We start from the raw sequence: 14,889 nt of genomic DNA, 5'->3' as shown, positions 1-14,889 counted from the left end.
GGGCTGAATATTTGTGTTCCCCTAAAATTCATATGTTGAAACTTTAACTCCCAATGTGATAGCATTAGGAGGTAGATCTTTAGGAGAGAATTAGATTTAGATGAGGTGATGAGAGTGGAGCCCCCGTAGTGGGACTATTGTGCTTATAAGACAAGGACAAGGCCAGAGCTCTCTCTCCACCAGGTGAGGTTATAGCAGGAAGATGGCTGCGTGGAAGTTAGGAAGAAGGCTTTCACAGACACCATTTCTGCCAGCATCTTGATCTTGGACTTCCCAGCATCCAGAACTATGAGAAATAAATGTTGTATAAGTCACCTGGTCTATGGTATTTTGTTATAGCAGCCCAAGGTGAGCAATTCAGCAGTTAGTACTGAGAAGTGGGATGCTGCTGTAACAAATACCTAAAAATGTGAAAGCTTTAGAACTGGATAGTGATTAGAGGCTGAAAGAATTTTGGAGTGCAGGCTAAAAGAAGCCAAGGTTGCCATGAAGGGACGTTTAAAGGCAATTCTGGTGAGACTTCAGGAGGAAATGAGGAGAGTTGTAAAGGAAGCTTCCATTTTTTAATAGAATACACAAATTATTATGAACAGGTTTTTGGTAGAAATGTAGATGATAAAGGCCATTTTTGTGACATCTGGGTCATAAATGGAGCATATGTTATTGGATAATGGAGAAAAGGTGATCCTCGTTATCAGATAGCAAAGAAGTTAGCTGAATTATGCTCATGTCCTAGTGTTTTGTGGAAGGTGGAACTTGTGGGTGATGAAATTGGGTATTTAGCTGAGGAGATTTCTAAACAGAATGATGAAGGATCAAGTTAGTTCCTCCTTACTGCTTATAGTAAAATGCAAGAAGGGAAAGGAGTTGAAGAAGGAATTGCTAAACAAAAAGGAACTGGAACCTAAATATTTGGAAAATCTCAGCCTGTCTATATTGCAACAATTGAGGAACATGTTCAGAAGAGAAACTGAGGTATGACTGGCCATTCAATAAGGAGGTTAGTGTGGCTGTGAACTACAGAGTGATCATCCATCTCAAGAGAGCTAGCAATAGATAGAGATCAGTTTATATCAGGAGAAACACTAACAGCTGGGACTAAAGGAAACCAAGAAAATAGGAGGGAACAAAGGAAGCTTATGAACATGCATTATCCTTCAAGAAAAGGGAAGAAGAACCCCAAAGGCAATTCAGAGATCATCTGGGCTGCTACTTCTACCACAAGCCCAGAGTGCATAGCCTGGGTGGCAAGACTGCCTCCATCTTAGTTTCAAAGGAAAGAAAGCACTGCCCTGCAAGAGGTGCATAAGAAGGCCTTCATAGACAGCAGAGTGAGTAGGACCCTTACAGAGAGAGCCTTGTGAACAGCACTCTGCTAAACTAAAGGGGTTGGGGCCATGGATGTGAAAACATGGATGATGCTTCCCACCCCAGTGGGTCCAGAGAGTAGAGTCCAAGCCTATATTATTCTCAAGCCTTAAGTCCACTGGCATGTTCCATGGAAGGTTTTGGGACTCTACTTGGAAACCTACTTGGGATCCACTACCTCTTTCTTTCTTCTGATTTCTCCTTTTTGGAATGGGAACATCTATCCTATGCCTGTCTCACCATTGTGTTCTGGCAACACATAGCTTTTCTGATTTCACAGGTTCATAGCTAAAAAGGAATTTTTCCTCAGGATGAATTGTACCTAGAGTCTCACCCATATCTTCTTTAGATGATATTTAAATGAGAGTCTGGACTTTAGAGTTAATATTGGAATGAGTTAAGACTTTGGGCCTGTTGAGGGAATTAATGTATTTTTTTATTGAGAAGGACGTTAATTTGGAGGGCATGGTAGGGGTGAAATGTTATGAACTGAATGTTTGTTTTCCCTCCCCCCAAATTCCAGTGTTGATGTCTTAGTCCTCAATTTGTTAGTATGGAGATGTGGCCCTTTGGAGGTCTTTGGGTTGAGATGAGATTATGAGGGTGGGCCCCTCATGATGCAATTAGTTCCCTTATCAGAAGGGTAAGAGACACCAGAGCTTTGTTTTCTCTTCATGAGTAAGCATCATTGAAAGACCATGTGAACACACAAGGAGAAGCTTGCTGTCTACAAGCTAAGAAATGGGATCTCACCGGACACCAAACCTGCCGGTACCTTGATCTTGAACTTTCCAGCCTCCAGAACTGTAAGAAATAAATGTCTGTCATTTAAGCCATCTAGTCTATGGTATTCTGTTACAGCAGACCAAAATAAGGCGAGTGATCCTAGAATCTTTTTAATTTATCATCAAGAGTGTTAGTACATTCTTGCATATATTGGGTTAAAATCATGTTTTCTCTCCATTATTTTATTATAGTTGTCTTTGTAACTGCAGTCAGTTTTATATTGCTGGTGCCTCAGTGCACGTAAAGAAAGCAGACAAGTGCTGTGTCACTATCACTTGACTTTCACCACAGGACATTTTGATTGGAAATAAGTCCATGATTCAGTGTTAAACAAATGAGACTCAGGGTTTAGATTCTGATTCATTCCATTTTCAAACCTAAATCATTGAAAGGAATGCTTCTTTGCAATGAGTGTTTCTCTTACATAAGAATGGAATGTAGTTTTTGGAAAAAGTTTTAAGAACCCATCCAGGTATTTCATCATTGTGAGGTAGTGCTATATTTTACAGACCTTAAAGTGGAACTTAATCATATGTTTTGGTCAATTTCTTCTGATAGCCTTGCCTAACCAAAAGTAATTAGGAGATTAAAGAATTGAAAGTATCCACAGCAGAAAAGTGTACCAGTGTTAGAGTAACAGATATTCAGCCAACCTCTCTGGTGTTGATTTTGCTCAGTCAGTCCTCCCTTATGAACATAGGGTAAGGGAATGACAATGTATGCATTCATCTACTCATCCTAGAGCAGGATTTAGGTACCTGGTGTTATGTAGACTTCCTAGATCATGTTTCTTAGTGCTTTTTCATCTGCCCTGAGACCTTTATTATTCTTTCATGAAAAGGAAACAAAACAGGTGCCACAATGATGAGGTGTTGTTATTCTATCCAAATTCAGAATCCAGAGAACATTCTGTAGTCATATTTCAACTTTTCTGTCCCTTTTTAGGACCCCGCTGTACTTCTTAGCCTCACCTGTAGTTTAGACCAAAGACCTAAGTTTAGGGCCTCCTGCTGTTTCTTTGTTGGTTGAGATTTAGTAAAGATTGATTTGTTTAAAGGATGCTGAGAATAGGGAATGGGGAACTCCTTTTCTTTTCCTCAGCCTCTCATTTCTTCACTTTGTCCAGCAGCAAAATGCCTTAAAAGCACACCAGTTACATCTTTGTGATAAGGCAAGATTCCTTGCATTGTTTTCCTTTGTAGTTTTTCCTGACATGACTCAAATTTGGAGGAAGATAAGGCAAAACCATAGCATGTCAGAGAAGTTGATAGGATATAGAATTAATGCAATGCATGGTAAAAATGAGAAATCCAGGAGAAAAAAGGGGGTGCAGGGAGAAGTTTATGAGAATTATCATAATATAATGTTGAAAATGATGATAATGGTAATATTTGAGAAGATTGAAATAAGCTGGTTCATATGTGTTCTAATTTGGCAAATCATGGTTCAAGTATAATATAGCTTGAATTAGATAACTTTCTAAGATTCTTTTCATCTGTAGAAATATGGGACTGACAGCAAAGAGAATAGTTTGTAGGATGGGAAAGACTCAGACATTTATACATGAAAAAGAAGGGAAAATAGTAATGAGAGAATGGGTGGAATAAGAAATTTTAAAATGTAAAATGTAGAATAGTACATTTACAAAAATAAGAAAGTAACTGAATTAATGCGATGTTTAACTTTTAAATGTCTCAAATTATTACCTTGAACTTATGTTGAACATTTTGTTATGTATAGGTAACACAGTGTTGAGCAAGCACATACAATCAAGGTATGGAAAGGTATATCAATCAATTCTGCATTGAAATGGAAATTCAATATAGTTGAGGAAGTTTACTTTGAATAGAAACTAGGTCTTTTAGATTAACATTCTTGATATTGGTATAAATACAACTTGATACTATATTGTGTAATTTGTGGCTAAAACTGTGTAATGTGTTTAATCCACGGCTGAAGTCTTCCTTCTGCTTAAATTATAATAATAGCCTAAAGAAGAGAAATCTTTTAAAAGTATGTATCATGGTGGATATGGCCACATATGAATTATTTTTCTTATTACCATATCACCTCTTCCTCCCATCAGTCATGGGTTTTTATTGTTTCAAACTGGACTTAATATGGTCAGGCACACTCTTATGGTTTGTTGAGTAAGTGTTGTTATCAGTTATAATGAAGGGAAGTTTTAGAGCAAATGCCACTAAGCACACAAATATGTATTAAACAAACAAGGAATTACAAAATAGTTCTTATTCCTTGTTTTATAAGCCTGATTACATTCCAGCTCTCAGTTATTTAGGTGCGCTTATAACCTTTTCCATGAAAAATGCACTCATTTGGTACATAAACCCATTTTAGTGACAGAATTCCACTACCCTTACTGACACCATAATCTTTCAAGCAATGATTAGACACACAACACAAACACCAGGTGCTTTACGTTAAGTGTACAGCCTGCAAAGTTTGCTGCATTGTTGTATGTGTTCATGCAGATCGGGGGAGTGTTTCTGAAATATTTTGACCAATGTACGTAATCTGGAACATCACTAATATTTCTTCTTCATTGAAAAACATCTTTTTCAACATTTATTTAACATACATAAAGCTTCTTTTCAGTTACCTCTTGTGTTGGTCATTAGAGACAGCCATAGGTGGAACACCTTCTGATTAAATGTTAGTTATACAGAAATGTGAACAGCAGAGTAAAAATCTTTATAATTTCCCCATTCTCCCATCTCTTCTGTATATACCCACTGTTATCCTCCCAGATTTTTATCTGTAAACACACTTATATAAATATATTTTTTGTACTATGCCAAGTATTTTCTAAGTATTTTTTTTTCTATAGAGAAAAAACTGGTTTGGTATTCAAGGCACTTAATAATCTGTCCCCCCAACAGAAACTCTCTAAACTAATTTTTCGATATTTTATTCTATATATTCAATGCTTCAGCCTTTCTGAACTTCTGATGGTTTCCTGCATATGCCATACCCTTTCAGATTCTGTTCCTTTGATTATTCTGTTCTCTGCCTGGAATGCCTTTATTTTTCTATTTTATTTGGTTATATATTTAAAATCTATTTCAAATGTTATGTCCTATGTGAATCTTTTTTTTTTTAGTTTTCTATTGTGGAATTCCTCCTTCCTCTCTATTTTCATAGTACTTTTATATATAACTTGACTATGGCAGTAGTCATCATTATAACAGCTATCAAGTATTGGCTCTACTGGGTGTAAGTTTAACTTTTTTTACACTTATTTTATTTAATCATCTTTCCACATTGTTGTAACTTACCTGCTTATATGTCATTTCCCAAATAGACCACAATTAACCTACCCAACTTTATTTAGATCCCATTATGTGGCAATATACTTGGACACAAAATAGGTCCTTAGCAAATCCATGTATGAGAAAATGAAAGTAAAAATGTTGCTTTTCAGCACTTGGTATTAAAGTAAATATGTAGATCATAATTGTTCTTGGTGAATATAGACTAGAGAAGGATACTGCATGAAGTGAATGCAAAAGCTACAAGGAAATGGTATGTCTTTTTCCTATATAGAGAATTCATAGGTATGTTAGAAGATTGGGAAAAGCTGAAGAAAATGCAAATAGAATGATCTTATTCTAAGATGCTTTAGCTTGCATTATTTGTTGATGGCTTTAGCCTTTGTGTGGGCATTTTGGGCAGTCATGACAGAATGAAATAATTTTCATCATGAGTGTAACATAAAAAGTGTATGCAAAATGAAAGCAATGAGAGGAGATGAGAAAGGACTGCTATGAGGTGGAAATAGAAATTGTATTTGTCTGTGATCTTCAAAAATTTTGCTTAATTTGCCTCGTAAAATAATTTGGAAAAATGACATACCACTTTGCAAATTTCAAAGTTACTATCTAGGGTCGCCTCAGTGGCTCTGTCGGTTAAGCGTCTGACTCGGTTTCGGCTCAGATCATGATGTCACGGTTCATTAGTTCTAGCCCCACGTCAGGCTCCACCCTGTCAGTGAGGAGCCTGCTTGGGATTCTCTCTCCCTCTGTCTGCCCTTCCCCCACTCACACTCTCTGTCTCTCTCTCAAAATAAATAAATAAACATTAAAAAATAAAAATAAAATAAAATACTTTTTATTATAACTTTAAGTAGCTACAGAGATTATAGTTAAAAACATGTTAACGGTAATTATTGTCTATTTCACTGAATCATGAAAAATGTTTACCATATGGTTGAATGGGCTAAATCAGCCCTCATTGCCAAAATCCTTAGCTAAGTCAGACTTGTTATCAATCAATAACACACCTGACTTCATTTTTTAGATCAAATGACCATGTTAATACATCCCATGCAAACTGTCTCGCTTCTGAATTCAAACTATATCCCCTTCTAATTTTCTTGCTTTATTCATAATGGATGGACCCCAGGATGAATGCATTCTTGAATTATCTCTTTGCATATATTCTTGAGACTTTTACAGCCAGGAGGCAATGTACCATAACAATGTTTGGATGGGTGAGACGTATGCTTTCTTTTTTGTAAAATAGAAACAGCGCAATTATGAAAGGAAAAAGAGGAAAGGAAAACTGGTTGCTTGCAGGTGCTTGCATTTGTAGACAGGTCAGTTTTAGGAAAGGGAATATATGGAAGTTGAGAATTTGGATATAGATTCCCTATAGATATTTGTATCTGCGTTACTTATGAAAAGTCTTTGTTTACATTTTCTTGAAGACTCCTGGGATGGGTTATGTGTACGTAACATTATAGGCATTGGATAGTATGATCACGAGGTAGATTGTGACACAGAGAATATACTTTCTAGTGCTTTGGTAAATACACCAAGTACCCTTTCTATATCTTACATTCAAGAACGTACAGATAACTGCAATCCCATGGTTTACGAATTACGAGACAAGGGGTGCGGGGATGAGTATGTGAATGATCAGAAGAGAAAGCTATGCTAGAGAAGAAATCCCCTTCCCCAAGATGTAAAGCATACACGATGAAGAGTTTGAAATTCTAAAAATAGGGAAAGGGAATCTCCAGGGTTTTTAATGAGTTCAATGGTAAGGTGGAATGCTGGTTGTGATATTTGTTTCTTTTTTTTTTTTTAATATATGAAATTTGTTGTCAAATTGGTTTCCATACAACACCCAGTGCTCATCCCAAAAGATGCCCTCTTCAATACTCATCACCTCCCCTCCCCTCCCTCCCACCCCCCATCAACCCTCAATTTGTTCTCAGTTTTTAAGAGTCTCTTATGCTTTGGCTCTCTCCCACTCTAACCTCTTTTTTTTTTTTTTCCCTTCCCCTCCACCAAGGGTTTCTGTTAAGTTTCTCAGGATCCACATAAGAGTGAAAACATATGGTATCTGTCTTTCTCTGTATGGCTTATTTCACTTTGCATCACACTCTCCAGTTCCATCCATGTTGCTACAAAGGGCCATATTTCATTCTTTCTCATTGCCACGTAGTACTCCATTGTGTATATAAACCACAGTTTCTTTCTCCATTCATCAGTTGATGGACATTTAGGCTCTTTCCACAATTTGGCTATTGTTGAGAGTGCTGCTATAAACATTGGGGTACAAGTGCCCCTATGCCTCAGTACTCCTGTATCCCTTGGGTAAATTCCTAGCAGTGCTACTGCTGGGTCATAGGGTAGGTCTATTTTTAATTTTTTGAGGAACCTCCACCCTGTTTTCCAGAGCGGCTGCAACAGTTTGCATTCCCACAAACAGTGCAAGTAGGTTCCCATTTCTCCACATCCTCTCCAGCATCTATAGTCTCCCGATTTGTTCATTTTGGCCACTCTGACTGGCGTGAGGTGATATCTGAGTGTGGTTTTGATTTGTATTTCCCTGATGAGGAGTGACGTTGAGCATCTTTTCATGTGCCTGATGGCCATCTGGATGTCTTCTTTAGAGAAGTGTCTATTCATGTTTCTGCCCATTTCTTGACTGGATTATTTGTTTTTCGGGTGTGGAGTTTGGTGAGCTCTTTATAGATTTTGGATACTGGCCCTTTGTCCGATATGTCATTTGCAAATATCTTTTCCCATTCCGTTGGTTGCCTTTTAGTTTCGTTGATTGTTTCCTTTGCTGTGCAGAAGCTTTTTATCTTCATGAGGTCCCAAGAGTTCATTTTTGCTTTTAATTCCCTTGCCCTTGGGGATGTGTCAAGTAAGAAATTGCTGCGGCTGAGGTCAGAGAGGCTTTTTCCTGCTTTCTCTTCTAGGGTTTTGATGGTTTCCTGTCTCACATTCAGGTCCTTTATCCATTTTGAGTTTATTTTTGTGAATTGTGTAAGAAAGTGATCTAGTTTCATTCTTCCGCATGTTGCTGTCCATTCTCCCAGCACCATTTGTTAAAGATACTGTCTTTTTTCCATTGGATGTTCTTTCCTGCTTTGTCAAGGATTAATTGGCCATACTTTTGTGGGTCTAGTTCTGGGGTTTCTATTCTATTCCATTGGTCTATGTGTCTGTTTTTGTGCCAATACCATGCTGTCTTGATTACAGCTTTGTAGTAGAGGCTAAAGTCTGGGATTGTGATGCCTCCTGCTTTGGTCTTCTTCAAAATTACTTTGGCTATTCGGGGCATTTTGTGGTTCCATATGAGTTTTAGGATTGCTTGTTCTAGCTTCGAGAAGAATGCTGGTGCAATTTTGATTGGGATTGCATTGAATGTGTAGATTTCTTTGGGTAGTATTGACATTTTAACAATATTTATTCTTCCAACCCATGAGCACGGAATGTTTTTCCATTTTTTTATATGTTCTTCAATTACCTTCATAAGCTTTCTATAGTTTTCAGCATACAGATCTTTCACATCTTTGGTTAGGTTTATTCCTAGGTATTTTATGCTTCTTGGTGCAATTGTGAATGGGATCAGTTTCTTTATTTGTCTTTCTGTTGCTTCATTATTAGTGTATAAGAAGGCAACTGATTTCTGTACCTTGATTTTGTATCCTGCAACTTTGCTGAATTCATGTATCAGTTCTAGTAGACTTTTGGTGGAGTCTTTTGGATTTCCCATGTATAATATCATGTGAACTGCAAAAAGTGAACACTTGACTTCATCTTTGCCAATTTTGATGCCTTTGATTTCCTTTTGTTGTCTGATTGCTGATGCTAGCACTTCCAACACTATGTTAAACAACAGCGGTGAGAGTGGACATCCCTGTCGTGTTCCAGATCTCAGGGGGAAGCTCTCAGTTTTTCCCCATTGAGGATGATATTAGCTGTGGGCTTTTCATAAATGGCTTTTATTATGTTTAAGTATGTTCCTTCTATCCCGACTTTCTCGAGGGTTTTTATTAAGAAAGGATGCTGAATTTTGTCAAATGCTTTTTCTGCATTGATTGACAGGATCATATGGTTCTTATCTCTTCTTTTATTAATGTGATGTATCACGTTGATTGATTTGCGAATGTTGAACCAGCCCTGCATCCCAGGAATGAATCCCACTTGATCGTGGTGAATAATTCTTTTTATATGCTGTTGAATTTGATTTGCTAGTATCTTACTGAGAATTTTTGCATCCATATTCATCAGAGATATTGGCCTGTAGTTCTCTTTTTTTACTGAGTCTCTGTCTGGTTTAGGAATCAAAGTAATGCTGGCTTCATAGAATGAGTCTGGAAGTTTTCTTTCCCTTTCTATTTTTTGGAATAGCTTGAGAAGGATAGGTATTATCTCTGCTTTAAATGTCTGGTAGAATTCCCCAGGGAAGCCATCTGGTCCTGGACTCTTATTTGTTGGGAGATTTTTGATAACTGATTCAATTTCTTCGCTGGTTATGGGTCTGTTCAAGCTTTCTATCTCCTCCAGTTTGAGTTTTGGAAGTGTGTGGGTGTTTAGGAATTTGTCCATTTCTTCCAGGTTGTCCAGTTTGTTGGCATATAATTTTTCATAGTATTCCCTGATAATTGCTTGTATCTCTGAGGGATTGGTTGTAATAATTCCATTTTCATTCATGATTTTATGTATTAGGATCATCTCCCTTTTCTTTTTGAGAAGCCTGGCTAGAGGTTTATCAATTTTGTTTATTTTTTCAAAAAAAAACAACTCTTGGTTTCTTTGATCTGCTCTACAGTTTTTTTAGATTCTATATTGTTTATTTCTGCTCTGATCTTTGTTATTTCTCTTCTTCTGCTGGGTTTGGGGTGTCTTTGCTGTTCTGCTTCTATTTCCTTTAGGTGTGCTGTTAGATTTTCTTTTTGGGATTTTCCTTGTTTCTTGAGATAGGCCTGGATTGCAATGTATTTTCCTCTCAGAACTGCCTTTGCTGCATCCCAAAGCATTTGGATTGTTGTATTTTCATTTTCGTTTGTTTCCATATATTTTTTAATTTCTGCTCTAATTGCCTGGATGGCGCATTCATTCTTTAGTAGGGTGTTCTTTAACCTCCATGCTTTTGGAGGTTTTCCAGACTTTTTCCTGTGGTTGATTTCAAGCTTCATAGCATTATGGTCCGAAAGTATGCATGGTATAATCTCAATTCTTATATACTTATGAAGGGCTGTTTTGTGACCCAGTATGTGATCTATCTTGGAGAATGTTCCATGTGCGCTCGAGAAGAAAGTATATTCTGTTGCTTTGGGATGCAGAGTTCTAAGTATATCTGTCAAGTCCATCTGAACCAATGTATCATTCAGGGCCCTTGTTTCTTTATTGACCATGAGTCTAGATGATCTATCCGTTGTTGTAAGTGGGGTATTAAAGTCCCCTGCAATTACCACATTCTTGTCAATAAGCTTGCTTATGTTTGTGAGTAATTGTTTTATATATTTGGGGGCTCCTGTATTCGGCGCATACACATTCATAATTGTTAGTTTTTCTTGATGGATAGACCCTGTAATTATTATATAATGCCCTTCTTCATTTCTTGTTACAGCCTTTAATTTAAAGTCTAGTTTGTCTGATATAAGTATGGCTACCCCAGATTTCTTTTGACTTCCAGTAGCATGATAAATAGTTCTCCATCCCCTCACTGTCAATCTGAAAGTGTCCTCAGGTCTAAAATGAGTCTCTTGTAGACAGCAAATATATGGGTCTTGTTTTTTTATCCATTCTGATACCCTATGTCTTTGGTTGGCGCATTTAGTCCATTTACATTCAGTGTTATTATAGAAAGATATGGGTTTAGAGTCATTGTGATGTGTGTAGGTTTCATGCTTGTAGCGATGTCACTGGTACTTTGTCTCACAGGATCCCCCTTAGGATCTCTTGTAGGGCTGGTTTAGTGGTGATGAATTCCTTCAGTTTTTGTTTGTTTGGGAAGACCTTTATCTCTCCTTCTATTCTAAATGACAGATTTGCTAGATAGAGGATTCTCGGCTGCATATTTTTTCTGTTCATCACATTGAAGATTTCCTGCCATTCCTTTCTGGCCTGCCAAGTTTCAGTAGAGAGATCCGTCACTAGTCTTATTGGTCTCCCTTTATATGTTAGAGCACATTTATCCCTAGCTGCTTTCAGAATTTTCTCTTTATCCTTGTATTTTGCCACTTTCGCTATGATATGTCGTTAGGAAGATCGATTCAAGTTGCGTCTGAAGGAAGTTCTCTGTGCCTCTTGGATTTCAATGCCTTTTTCCTTCCCCAGATCAGGGAATTTCTCAGCTATTATTTCTTCAAGTACACCTTCAACACCTTTCCCTCTCTCTTCCTCCTCTGGAATATCAATTATGTGTAGATTATTTCTCTTTAGTGCATCACTTAGTTCTCTAATTTTCCCCTCATACTCCTGGATTTTTTTATCTCTCTTTTTCTCAGCTGCTTCTTTTTCCATAATTTTATCTTCTAGTCCACCTATTCTCTCCTCTGCCTCTTCTTTTTTTTTTTTTTTTTAATGTTTATTTATTTTTGAGACAGAGAGAGACAGAGCATGAACGTGGGAGGGGCAGAGAGAGAGGGAGACACAGAATCGGAAGCAGGCTCCAGGCTCTGAGCCATCAGCCCAGAGCCCGAGGCGGGGCTCGAACTCATGGACCGTGAGATCGTGACCCGGGCTGAAGTCGGACGCTTAACCGACTGAGCCACCCAGGCGCCCCTCCTCTGCCTCTTCAATCAGAGCTGTGGTCATCTCCATTTTATTTTGCAGCTCATTAATAGCATTTTTTAGCTCCTCCTGGCTGTTCCTTAGTCCCTTGATCTCTGTAGCAATAGATTCTCTGCTGTCCTTTATACTGTTTTCAAGCCCAGTGATTAATTTTATGACTATAGTTCTAAATTCACTTTCTGTTATATTGTTTAAATCGTTTTTGATCAGTTCGTTAGCTGTTATTTCCTGGAGGTTTTTTTGAGGGGAATTCTTCTGTTTTGTCATTTTGGATAGTCCCTGGAGTGGTGCGGGCCTGCAGGGCACTTCCCCTGTGCTGTCTTGAATAACTTGCGTTGGTGGGCATGGCCGCAGTCAGACCCGATGTCTGCCCCCAGCCCGCCACTGGGGCCACAGTCAGACTGGTGTGTGTCTTCTCTTCCCCTCTCCTAGGGGCGGGATTCACTGTGGGGTGGCGTGGCCCATCTGAGCTACTTGCACACTGCCAGGCTTGTGGTGCTGGGGATCTGGTGTATTAGCTGGGGTGGATCGGCAACGTGCACAGGGGTAGGAGGGGCAGGCACAGCTCACTTTTCCTTCAGGGCCTTGCGGTACCGGCAGTGAGGCAGTGGATCCATCCGGAGGGATGGATCCGTAGAAGCACAGCCTTGGGTGTTTGCGTGGTGCAACCAAGTTCCCTGACAGGAAATGGTTTCCTTTGGGATTTTGGCTTGGGGATGGGCGAGGGAGATGGCGCTGGCGAGCACCTTTGTTCCCCGCCAAGCTGCGCTCTGTAGTCTGGGGCTCAACAACTCTCCCTCCTGATGTCCTCCAGCCCTCCCTCTCTCCGAGCAGAGCTGTTAACTTATAACCTTCCAGATGTTAAGTCCCGCTTCCTGTCAGAACACACTCCATCTGGCCCCTCTGCTTTTGCCAGCCAGACTCGGGTGCTCTGCTTGGCCGGCGGGCCGCCCCTCCGCCCCGGCTCCCTCCTGCCAGTCCGTGTAGCGCACAATGCCTCTCCACCCATCCTACCCTCTTCCGTGGGCCTCTAGTCTATGCTTGGCTCCGGAGACTCCGTTCTGCTAGTCTTCTCGTGGTTTTCTGGGTTATTTAGGCAGGTGTAGGTGGAATCTAAGTGATCAGCAGGTCGCAGTGAGCCCAGCATCCTCCTATGCTGCCATCTTCCTTCAAAAAAAAAAATGAAGTGATATTTGTTTCTTGAAAATACATTTTGATCTGGTGAACAAGAAGGGATTAATTATTAATCCCTTCCCTCAGTATTATGGACTATTATTTATGTACAATCAAAGAACTTTTATAACTTGGATTTTCCTGTAGCTTGTGAAATATTATATTTTACCTGAAAAGCTTTCATTTCTAGCCTAAAACATAGGCTAATAAAAATGATCAGTGATTTCAAATTTCTTTTTTATTCTCACTTTAAAATGGAATGCTTTTGGTTTTAAAGATTACAAGAATATATAAAAATGCTTAGAATAGGTTTTCATATCAATATTGATTTAGCTTTCTAAATGTAATGTATTTTAAAATATGCAACATTACCTATGGACTTAATATTTTCTATTTAGTTATAATGCAGTATAGCATTAGAGTAAGCCCAGCCAACATTAGGAAAGCTTCTGTTGAGCTATTTGTTTAACTATTTGCAAATTCACTTAAAAATACTTGTATTTTAAACATGCTAAATTGATGGTATGCAAGTCGGAAAACTATATGATATCAATTTTATTCCCATTGCTGTATTGGGCTAATTTTTTAAAACAAGAACCTGTGTTAGAGTTGAAGGAACTCCAGATAGTTCTCATAGCTCAGCAGTATAAAACACAATCTGTGGCTATAATAAAAAAAAAATATTCCAGCAGGTTCAAAGAGATTGGGGATAAAAAGCCACTCATTTGCTTTTTTGTAGAAGCAGTAGCAATCTGCAGACAAGCTATTCTAGCTTCAAAACAGTATGGTAGATGGTTTTCTGGAACTTGCAATTACAGAAATCCACTTTAACCTTTCTTTCTTACTGGCAGGTGTCCCATTGGCTTGCAGCCAGAGGCTGCGTGTGTAGTGCAGCCGGTGTGTCCCCCAGAGTGCTGAAAATGCCGACACTCCAGCTGGCTGCTCATAATTGCACTGATTGTGGTCTGACAACCCAGAGCTCCAAGAAAGAAATGTGATGAATATACGAAAATATTTTACAAATTTGATCAGATTACAAATTTCATCTCTCTTTTTTCTCCTCTATAGATATGATATCTGCACTTATAAAAATAAGCCCTGTGGAACATTGGGTAAGTTTTTTATGAAGGGAGGATAGTTCAGATTGTCTTTTTGGTCCAGTGACTTTACTCTTCATCATTAATTTGGTCATTTTCCTTTCTGGCACATCTGAAATTACTCCCATAAATTGTTAAAAACTTAACCTTTGTGGTATGTCACTTACTAGGAAACAAGTGGAATGGTGATTAAAAACAACTTAGAAGATGTTTCTAAATCTTCAAACAATCATGTTGAATCAAAAGTTACCACTCTATAATGTATTTTCCAAAAACACCAAGGAATTTGAGAGCAAAGGAAAGCAAACAGCATCTTCAAATATCAGGCTAGGAAAGGAAAGGGGGAAAACTGGGGGGTGGGGGGGATACTTAAAGGAGAGATGTTGTGTTCTTAATGTACTTCCTTC

General features: G+C 38.5%; 1 protein-coding gene across 4 annotated transcripts in view; it reads left to right on the top strand.

The window, feature by feature from the left end:
* The window catches only part of LOC125917104 (A disintegrin and metalloproteinase with thrombospondin motifs 6), a 208,092-nt gene that overhangs the window by 113,388 nt on the left and 79,815 nt on the right, over positions 1-14,889 (top strand). For all 4 annotated transcript variants that reach the window (XM_049623367.1, XM_049623366.1, XM_049623365.1 and 1 more), the window contains one exon: positions 14,454-14,497. In XM_049623367.1, the coding sequence (XP_049479324.1) occupies positions 14,454-14,497 (44 nt within the window). The remainder of the gene's footprint in view (positions 1-14,453; positions 14,498-14,889) is intronic.

This window comes from Panthera uncia, unplaced genomic scaffold (assembly GCF_023721935.1).
Source record: "Panthera uncia isolate 11264 unplaced genomic scaffold, Puncia_PCG_1.0 HiC_scaffold_149, whole genome shotgun sequence".
NCBI lineage: Eukaryota > Metazoa > Chordata > Mammalia > Carnivora > Felidae > Panthera > Panthera uncia.
This window is presented reverse-complemented; position numbering and strand designations above follow the sequence as displayed.